Source organism: Procambarus clarkii, chromosome 72 (assembly GCF_040958095.1).
Source record: "Procambarus clarkii isolate CNS0578487 chromosome 72, FALCON_Pclarkii_2.0, whole genome shotgun sequence".
Taxonomy (NCBI): Eukaryota; Metazoa; Arthropoda; class Malacostraca; order Decapoda; family Cambaridae; genus Procambarus; species Procambarus clarkii.
Window position 1 is genome coordinate 6,422,473 of NC_091221.1, and position 10,000 is coordinate 6,432,472.

Sequence of the window (10,000 nt, forward strand, 5' to 3'; positions counted from 1 at the left end):
TGTGTGCGCGTGTGCGTGCGTGTGTTGGAGAGAAATATATGTAGTAGATATGAGAGAGTAAAATAGGTCGAGAGTCAATACATTAGACAACTGAAGGTTAGGAAGGCGGAGTCCAAGCTGGACCCCGCGGTCACAAATATTACACACACACACACACACACCAGTTGATTGACAGTTGAGAGGCGGGACCAAAGAGCCAGAGCTCAATCCCCGCAAGCACAACTAGGTGAGTACAGAGCGCCTGGTGGCTGAGTGGACAGCACTCAGGGCCCGTAATCCTTGATTGGCTCCGACGGTGAGGGAGTAGGTAGACTCCCCCACGGTGAGGGAGGAGGTAGACTCTCCCACGGTGAGGGAGGAGGTAGACTCCCACGGTGAGGGAGGAGGTGAACTGGCTCCCACGGTGAGGGGGGGTGTAGGTCTTCTACCACAGTATGGGATGATATTTGTCCTTTCATTACTGGGTGTTCTCCTTAATGAATGGTCCTTTGTCTGGTTAGATCTCTTCCCAGGAGGGTGTTCCGCTGGCTCCCTGTCCCCAGGTGGGTGGTGTCCCACACCCCCACTGGAGGGGGGAGTTGGTGGGTTGGGGAGAGGGGGGGGCATTTCCCCCTCCCCCTTTTCTTACCTCCTTCCTTCCCTTCTCTATTATATTAACTATTATCCCATTGTGGTTATCTTTGAGGTAATTATTCTCCTGTCCCATGTCTCTCCTTCTTCTGTTGTGCTTTGTGCTTCTTCCCTTTCTTCTCTCCCTCTCTTACTTTCTCCTTCCTCCCTTCCTTCTTTTCCTTCCTTCTCTGCGTCCCTCCCTAGGGGCCTGACAGTTGAGTGAACTGCGCTTCGGTTTCGTAGTCCTAAGGTTCCTGGTTGATGGGGTTCTGGGAGTTGTTCTACTCCCCAAGCCCGGCCCGAGGCCAGGCTTGACTTGTGAGAGTTTGGTCCACCAGGCTGTTGCTTGGAGCGGCCCGCAGGCCCACATATACCTGGTTGATGGGGTTCTGGGAGTTGTTCTACTCCCCAAGCCCGGCCCGAGGCCAGGCTCGACTTGTGAGTGTTTGGTCCACCAGGCTGTTGCTTGGAGCGGCCCGCAGGCCCACATACCCACCACAGCCCGGTTGGTCCGGAACTCCTTGGAGGAATAAATCTAGTTTCCTCTTGAAGATGTCCACGGTTGTTCCGGCAATATTTCTTATGCTTGCTGGGAGGACGTTGAACAACCGCGGACCTCTGATGTTTATACAGTGTTCTCTGATTGTGCCTATGGCACCTCTGTTCTTCACTGGTTCTATTCTGCATTTTCTTCCATATCGTTCACTCCAGTACGTTGTTATTTTACAGTGCAGACTTGGGACCTGCCCCTTCAGTATTTTCCATGTGTATATTATTTGATATCTCTCTCGTCTCCTTTCTAGTGAGTACATTTGGAGAGCTTTGAGACGATCCCAATAATTTAGGTGCTTTATCTCGTCTATGCGTGCCGTATATGTTCTCTGTATTCCCTCTATTTCAGCAATCTCTCCTGCTCTGAAGGGCGAAGTGAGTACTGAGCAGTACTCAAGACGGGACAACACAAGTGACTTGAAGAGTACAACCATTGTGGTGGGATCCCTGGATTTGAAAGTTCTCGTAATCCATCCGATCATTTTTCTGGCTGTCGCAATATTTGCTTGGTTATGCTCCCTAAACGTTAGATCGTCGGACATCATTATTCCCAAATCCTTTACATGCTGTTTTCCTACTATGGGCAGATTCGATTGTGTTCCAGGTTCGAACCCCGGAGGAGGCGGAAATAAATGAGCAGAGTTTCTTTCACCCTGATGCACCTGTTCACCTAGCAGTAAATAGGTACCTGAAAGTTAGACAGTTGTTACGGGCTGCTTCCTGGGGGGGGGGGGGTGTAACAAAAAGGAAGCCTGGTCAAGGACCGGGCCGCGGGACGCTAAGCCCCGAAATCATCTCCAAGATAACCTCCCTCTCTCACCTGGCTCTTCAGCCCCTTTCACAAGCAACCCATGTGAGAGGGGGGGGGGGGAGAGTCGAACACCCACCCCTGTGAGAGGGGGGGGGGAGGAAGAGTCGAACACCCACCCCATGTGAGAGGGGGGTGGGGAGTCGAACACCCACCCCATGTGAGAGGGAGGGAGAGTCGAACACCCACCCCATGTGAGAGGGAGGGAGAATCGAACACCCACCCCATGTGAGAGGGGGAGAGAGTCGAACACCCACCCTATGTGAGAGGGAGGGAGAGTCGAACACCCACCCCATGTGATAGGGGAGGAGAGAGTCGAACACCCACCCCATGTGATATCTATTCTAATACTTTATGTAGGGCATACGTAAATTTGTGTATCTATGTATTTACGTATGTAGGTTAGCTTAGCATTTTAAAAGCACCGAATCACCTTCTGTGGTTGAGTGTTCAATAAACCCTTGAACTGTATGTTTAACACTTCTCTAACCCTGTCCATGGAGGACAGAAGAAAATGTATATATGCTGGTTAGCATTGTAAATGTGTGGCCACGTCTGTGGTAGAAAATAATAAAAAAAAAAAAATAAAAAAAAAAAAAAATAAATAAAAAAAAAATAAAAAAAAAAAAACCCATGTGATAGGAGGAGGGAGAGTCGAACACCCACCCCATGTGAGAGAGGGGGGGGGGCAGGGGCCACAAAGGCCCACGAAGGCGCCATTATCCAGCGCCACAATGCCCACGTTCCCCGCTCAAAGCCGGGAATGTTGTCCATTGGATTGTGTTTCCTTCCTCCATCGAGCTAATGTTGCAGTCAAATGGTGCCTGATTTTTTCTTCCCTAAGTGACAGGGACAATTAAATAGTCTTTATGGAATTGCGACGGCGGTCCTTCTGCGTCGGTGGCTTGAGTGTGGCTCCTGTTATACTTCATACTCTTCCTCTGAATGTGCATTTTATACTCTTCCTGTGAATGTGTACAATGTACTCACTCTTAAACAGTACGTTACATTATCATACTGTGTGTGTGTGTGTGTGTGTGTGTGTGTGTGTGTGTGTGTGTGTGTGTGTGTGTGTGTGTGTGTGTGTGTGTGTACTCACCTAATTGTGCTTGCGGGGGTTGAGCTCTGGCTCTTTGGTCCCGCCTCTCAACTGTCAATCAACAGGTGTACAGGTTCCTGAGCCTATTGGGCTCTATCATATCTACACCTGAAAGTGTGTATGGAGTCAGCCTCCACCACATCACTCCCTAATGCATTCCATTTGTGTGTGTGTGTGTGTGTGTTTGTATTCACCTAGTTGTATTCACCTAGTTCTGTTTGCGGGGCTTGAGCTTTGCTCTTTCGGCCCGCCTCTCAACCGTCAATCAACTGTTTACTAACTTCTATTTCCCCCCCCCCAACACACATACACCTCAGGAAGCAGCTCCGTAACAGCTGTCTAACTCCCAGGTACCTATTTACTGCTAGGTAACAGGGGGCATTCAGGGTGAAAGAAACTTTGCCCATTTGTTTCTGCCTCGTGCGTGATTCACAAGGTAACGAAGGTTACCTTGCTAGTTGTGCTTGTTATAGAACATTCCTCGTTACTTGGGATTGGCAGTCAATAGGTATGTTGTCAGTCTTTAAGATTTTATGTCACCCTTTAAGGTTTAGCAATTTGTTAAAGGTATTGGTCTTGGAGGGGTTAAGAGACCTTCTGTTAGTGGGTATGTAAGATAGTTTGAATCTTACGATGTGTCTTGGGGAGTAGGTTACAATCTTACGAACAGTCTTGGCGAGTAGGTTACAATCTTACGATGTGGCTTGGTGAGTAGGTTAGAATCTTACGAACGGTCTTGATGAGTAGGTTAGAATCTTACGAACGGTCTTGGTGAGTAGGTTTGAATCTTACGAAAGGTCTTGATGAGTAGGTTAGAATCTTACGATGTGTCTTGGTGAGTAGGTTAGAATCTTAAGAGTGTCTTGGTGTATACAAGGATATCATGAACATGGATAGTTCTAGTACATGTGACTTATTAAGAATATAGCTTGGTTGATGGAGCTTCAGCATCACACACGTAGGGGTCCAGGGTTCGAGCCTCCTACAGCCCAGGTGAATGAAATATGTGTGTTAGTACAGTGAAGGATGTGTGAGTGAATAACCCCCCCCCCCCCCCTCCTTCAGGAGCCTTCCGTTGCTTGATCTTAGTTCCACTTTTTCTAACCTTGAAGTAATTTTTCTGGCAGCAAAGAGATAGATAACCTTGTATTGTACTTATATATATTATATATATGTATATATATATATATATATATATATATATATATATATATATATATAATATATAATATATATATATATATATATATATATAATATATATATATATATATATAATATATATATATATATATATATATATATATAATGTATGCCAGTGTATATATTTTCCTCCAGACCACGGAGGAAAATTGAAACAGGAATTTCCTTAAGTACTTTCGTATATTAATACATCTTCAGAAGGTATCAAAGACATTTATATAGTAAAGTAATTGTGTATTTGTTCCTTTTGATACAGTGCTTTTCTGTATTCTAGTTTTTGAGGAAAATTATGAACTACACAACCCAGGACAACATGGATTTAGAGCGGGAACATCCTGTCTGTCACAGTTACTCAACCACTGTGACAAATTAACAGAAGCTTTAGAAGAAAAGCAAAATGCAGATGTTGTATACACAGACTTTGGAAAGGCGTTCGACAAATGTGACCATGGAGTGATAGCTTACAAAATGAGGTCAGTGGGAATAACTGGAAAAGTAAGACGCTGGATATTCAATTTCCTGTCGAACAGAATACAAAGAGTAACAGTCAATCAGATAAAATCAAGTCCAAGCGATGTTAAAAGCTTTGTACCTCAAGGTACAGTCCTTGCACCGCTACTGTTCCTTATTCTCATATCTGATATAGACTCAAATACAAGTCACAGCTTCGTATCATCCTTTGTAGATGACTCAAAAGTCAGCATGAAAATTACCTCTGCCAAAGACATTGAAAAACTACAAGCAGATATTAATAAAGTTTTCGATTGGGCAGAAGAAAATAACATGATGTTTAACAGTGATAAATTTCAGGTACTCAGGTACGGTAAAAATGAGGACCTTAAACATAATACAGGGTACAAAACACAATTTGCCCATATTAGGAACGCAGCATGTCAAGGATTTGGGAATAATGATGTCTGACGACCTAACGTTTAGGGAGCATAACCAAGCAAATATTGCGACAGCCAGAAAAATGATAGGATGGATTACGAGAACTTTCAAATCCTGGGATCCCATCACAATGGTTGTACTCTTCAAGTCACTTGTGTTGTCCCGTCTTGAGTACTGCTCAGTACTCACTTCGCCCTTCAGAGCAGGAGAGATTGCTGAAATAGAGGGAATACAGAGAACATATACGGCACGCATAGACGAGATAAAGCACCTAAATTATTGGGATCGTCTCAAAGCTCTCCAAATGTGCTCGCTAGAAAGGAGATGAGAGATACCAAATAATATACACATGGAAAATACTGGAGGGACAGGTCCCAAATCTGCACTGTAAAATAACAACATACTGGAGTGAACGATATGGAAGAAAATGCAGAATAGAACCAGTGAAGAGCAGAGGTGCCATAGGCACAATCAGAGAACACTGTATAAACATCAGAGGTCCGCGGTTGTTCAACGTCCTCCCAGTAAGCATAAGAAATATTGCCGGAACAACCGTGGACATTTTCAAGAGGAAACTGGATTGTTTTGCCTCAAGTCACAATGTACGATTACCAGGAGCTCGTCTTACTAGCCGTAGTTACGCCAGCCGTAACTACGCCAGCCGTAACTACCCTCACCAAGAACTGGCGCATGTTGAACTACCCTGTTAAGACTGTTCACTGGTCGTAGGACAGTCTGCCAAGTGTTGACGATGTAACAAACTAGGCTGTTGTAAGAATTATCCAGAGTGGTTTATCGACAAAAGAGAATGGGAAGCTGAGCCGCATGGTGACCTGACCCCCAGGGGAATTCGCGGTGGAATTAACCGACGCTTTGTTCATAGCTGCGTATAATGAACCATCCTATAGTATTCAAGTAATTTAGAGAAAATTAGCCTTTATTCATTTTGCATTAAAATTGTATTGTATAATAGTACTGGATACAATATCAAGAGTATTCTAGTTATTGAGTTTAAGTCACCATCAGTGACGTCACGAATCAGATCTAACTTTTAAGGCGGAGTGACCGGCGGTCATAGGTCATCAGGGGTTGACAGGTCTACTATTTCTCAAAGTTTTAATAACCATTTTTGTGATCGGGAACAGCTCTGCCGTTAGATGTTTGTAATTTAATTCAGTAAAATAATTCAACCAGTCTGGATCAATTAAGTACAACAGAGTTTAATTGTTATAACTTAAACCTTGCTAGTAACTGGGTAGAACTTTGACTAGGCGGAAGGATACAATACTCTTGTCTGGGGTAGACGAGACAAGGGAGAGATCAGTGTGAATACGGGAGCAGCTGGGAGAGGTCAACCATCTTACCTCTCCCCAAGACCAGCACAACATCTTAGCTGGAAAACATAGAGGTATAGTTGCTATGGTTATGTATAGAAATAGTCTTCTCATTTGCCATTCAGGTCAAGTAGGGAGTGTTAAAGTGATAGGGAGTGAACACATTTAGATTTTGTTTTAGTTTTCTTTTAATAAATTAAATTTGTTATTAATTTGCATTTTATTGTTTCCATTTGGTTATGTGTAAACTTGTCCTGGTCACGTGGTCCACACGAGGCAGAGTTGCATTGGGCGCCGATTCTAACATCGGATCGGAATTCATCATCCCCATCTAATTAATTCCACACTCAAGTTTCCGAGGTTATAAACTACTAGTGGGGATCAAGCCCCAAGGTTGATTAATTAGCGTGATCGATCCAGACCTCGATCATTGCTCTGTAGAGCTGGTCTGGTGGTGGCAGCATAGAGGCGACTCTAGGGTTTTGTTCAGAGCTTAGGTCACGTCATACTGGGTGTAGAATCCTAAGTCGGTCAATCGTCTTAGGACCACGTGGCGTGGAGTTGGCTTTGGTAAAAGTTTTGGAGTCCCTTGGTAGAGAATAATAAGTAAGAATACGGGTAGAGGGAGTAGAAAGAAGGAAGTAAAGAGGGAGGACCCAAACCCGTGTTACAACGACGCCAGAGAGACTGGCGCCGCCAGTACCCCCGCGGCCGGCGCCACCACAACACTTCTTGAAGGAGTCATTTTCCGTGGCGTCACTTGGATGTGTCGCTCGTGGAGGATGAGCGAGGGGGAGGTGGATGACTGTCCCCCCTGGGGGAGACACGCGGGTAACAGGTCATGGTGGTGGGTGACACACCACCCCATGTGTAGCGGTGGTGGGTGACATGTGTAGTGACGTAGCGTACGGTGGGTGACATGCATAGTAGCGTAGCGTACGGTGGGTGACATGCGTAGCAGCGTAGCGTACGGTGGGTGACATGCGTAGTAGTGCGTCAGTGCGCGTAGCGTAGCGCTAGTACAGGTTCAGACTAATAGCTGCCACGCACACCCATATCAACAGGTAACCAGACAATACTTTCGCGACGCATGTCCTACACCATACGTGCGTCCTATACGCACTCTCGGAGTAACATGTTAGGTGAAAACACCTCACCATCAATGACCTGATCACCATCAATGACACACAGGGTGCTAGTGAGCCATATAATATTTCCCCGCGAATATAAACCACCACCAAAATCCCCCACAACGAATGTCTTATGCATTTTGCGGGTTACCAATTTGGTTAAGACTAAATATGAGAAATATATCTATATCTTTGTTTCCTTAGATTGTTAGTGCAGGCTGAGGGTGTCATAACCACCAGGGAGATAGTTTGCAATAGATGTTAACATCTCCGAAGCCTAGCATGAGGAACTTGTAGATTTTTGAAAGGTATTGTTGTGGTAATTGTAAGTCTTAAGGTATAAGACTTAGACTTACTTACCGCAGCGCTGTTATCGAACCCTCGGCCGCCAGATGTACATAAGGTGAACAGAGAGTGAAAAAGTTACAAATCCGTGTGTATAGTGTAGTTAGAGTGTAGTTTAATAGGGTGTTAGTGTATGGAAGCAGCGAGCATCGGCAACCTCTCCCCCGGCCGGCGGCGCTGACTTGGGCTCGGTATCGGAGAGCCTCAGTACACCTTGGACCTTAGCCGCGGGAGGTGCTGCTGCTGTGCGTGCCGGCGGCCTTCATGTCTTACTCTCGCCTTCCCGAAATGGATTTATGCTTGTGCAAAGTGTGACGGAACTGCCGACATGAAGTGTGACAAAGTGGGGAAGCGCGCGGCGGTGTTTCAGGTGTCTAGGGTGAGTGTTGGTTTGGGGGGGGGGGGGGGGTGGCGGGTGTTTCAGGTGTGTGAGTGGAGGTGTTTCCCAGGTAGGACGCCCCCTTGGTCGCTTCAAGACCGTCGCGGCAGGTGTTGGTTGCTTCAAGACCGTCGGGGCAGGTGTTGGCCGCTTCAAGACCGTCGCGGCAGGTGTTGGTCGCTTTCAAGACCGTCGGGGCAGGTGTTGGTCGCTTTCAAGACCGTCGCGACAGGTGTTGGTCGCTTTCAAGACCGTCGCGACAGGTGTTGGTCGCTTCAAGACCGTCGCGGCAGGTGTTGGCCGCTTCAAGACCGTCGCGGCAGGTGTTGGTCGCTTTCAAGACCGTCGCGACAGGTGTTGGTCGCTTCAAGACCGTCGCGGCAGGTGTTGGCCGCTTTCAAGACCGTCGCGACAGGTGTTGGTCGCTTCAAGACCGTCGGGGCAGGTGTTGGCCGCTTCAAGACCGTCGCGACAGGTGTTAGCCGCTTCAAGACCGTCGGGGCAGGTGTTGGTCGCTTCAAGACCGTCGCGGCAGGTGTTGGCCGCTTCAAGACCGTCGCGGCAGGTGTTGGCCGCTTCAAGACCGTCGCGGCAGGTGTTGGTCGCTTTCAAGACCGTCGCGGCAGGTGTTGGCCGCTTCAAGACCGTCGGGGCAGGTGTTGGTCGCTTTCAAGACCGTCGCGGCAGGTGTTGGCCGCTTCAAGACCGTCGGGGCAGGTGTTGGTCGCTTCAAGACCGTCGCGGCAGGTGTTGGTCGCTTCAAGACCGTCGCGACAGGTGTTGGTCGCTTCAAGACCGTCGCGACAGGTGTTGGTCGCTTCAAGACCGTCGCGGCAGGTGTTGGCCGCTCCAAGACCGTCGCGGCAGGTGTTGGCCGCTCCAAGACCGTCGCGGCAGGTGTTGGCCGCTCCAAGACCGTCGCGGCAGGAGTTTTACCTCGGCCTTTAAACTGACACCTGCAGGAGGCGTCGCCTGCTTCTGCTGGGACGTTTCCCGCCAAATTGATAAAATATATGCAAAGTGTAAATGATGTACGTGTGTGTGTGTGTGTATGCACGCACCTAATTGTGTTTGCGGGGGCTCAGTTTCGGCTCTTTGGTCCCGCCTCTCAACTGTCAATCAACTGGTGTACAGGTTCCTGAGCCTATTGGGCTCTATCATATCTACACTTGAAACTGTGTATGGAGTCAGCCTCCACCACATCACTGCCTAATGCATTCCATTTCTTAACTATTCCGAAACTCAACAAGTTCTTTCTAATGACTTTATGGCTCATTTTGGTACTAATTTTCTATCTGGGTCCCCTTGTGGGTGTACCACCAGTGTTAAGCGATGTTTTTACCTACGCCTATCAATTCCCCTGAGAATTTTGTATGTGGTAATCATGTCTCTCCTAACTCCTTAGTACTTACCTAGTTGTGCTTGCGGGGGTTGAGATTGAACCATCCACGGCATCGTGGACACGGAGTTAAGGGTCAAAAGGATGCCCCCTGGATCACCTTACCTTGCGATGATTTCAGGGCTCAATGTCTCCGCGTCCCGGTCACCGACCATGCTCATGTTTCCTGTCATTCTTGTCACCTCGGCCGTCCCTCGAGTGCCACTTGTCACTGCTGCCTCTCTTAGGCAGCAGTCAAGTCTCTTAAGC

At 47.3% G+C, this 10,000-nt stretch overlaps 1 protein-coding gene across 3 annotated transcripts in view; it reads left to right on the forward strand.

Annotated features, from left to right (window-relative positions):
- The window catches only part of ec (echinus), a 292,962-nt gene that overhangs the window by 184,291 nt on the left and 98,671 nt on the right, over positions 1-10,000 (forward strand). The window contains exon 1 of one of the 3 annotated variants that reach the window (XM_069312385.1): positions 6,551-6,572. The exons of 1 other annotated variant lie outside the window; for it this stretch is intronic. Coding sequence is in view for 1 of the 2 variants with exons in the window: in XM_045767593.2 (XP_045623549.1) it covers positions 8,302-8,352 (51 nt within the window). In the remaining variant the exon portion in view is untranslated. Of the gene's footprint in view, positions 1-6,550; positions 6,573-8,185; positions 8,353-10,000 lie in introns of those variants that run through there. One more of the 3 variants, XM_045767593.2, reaches the window with a different exon arrangement.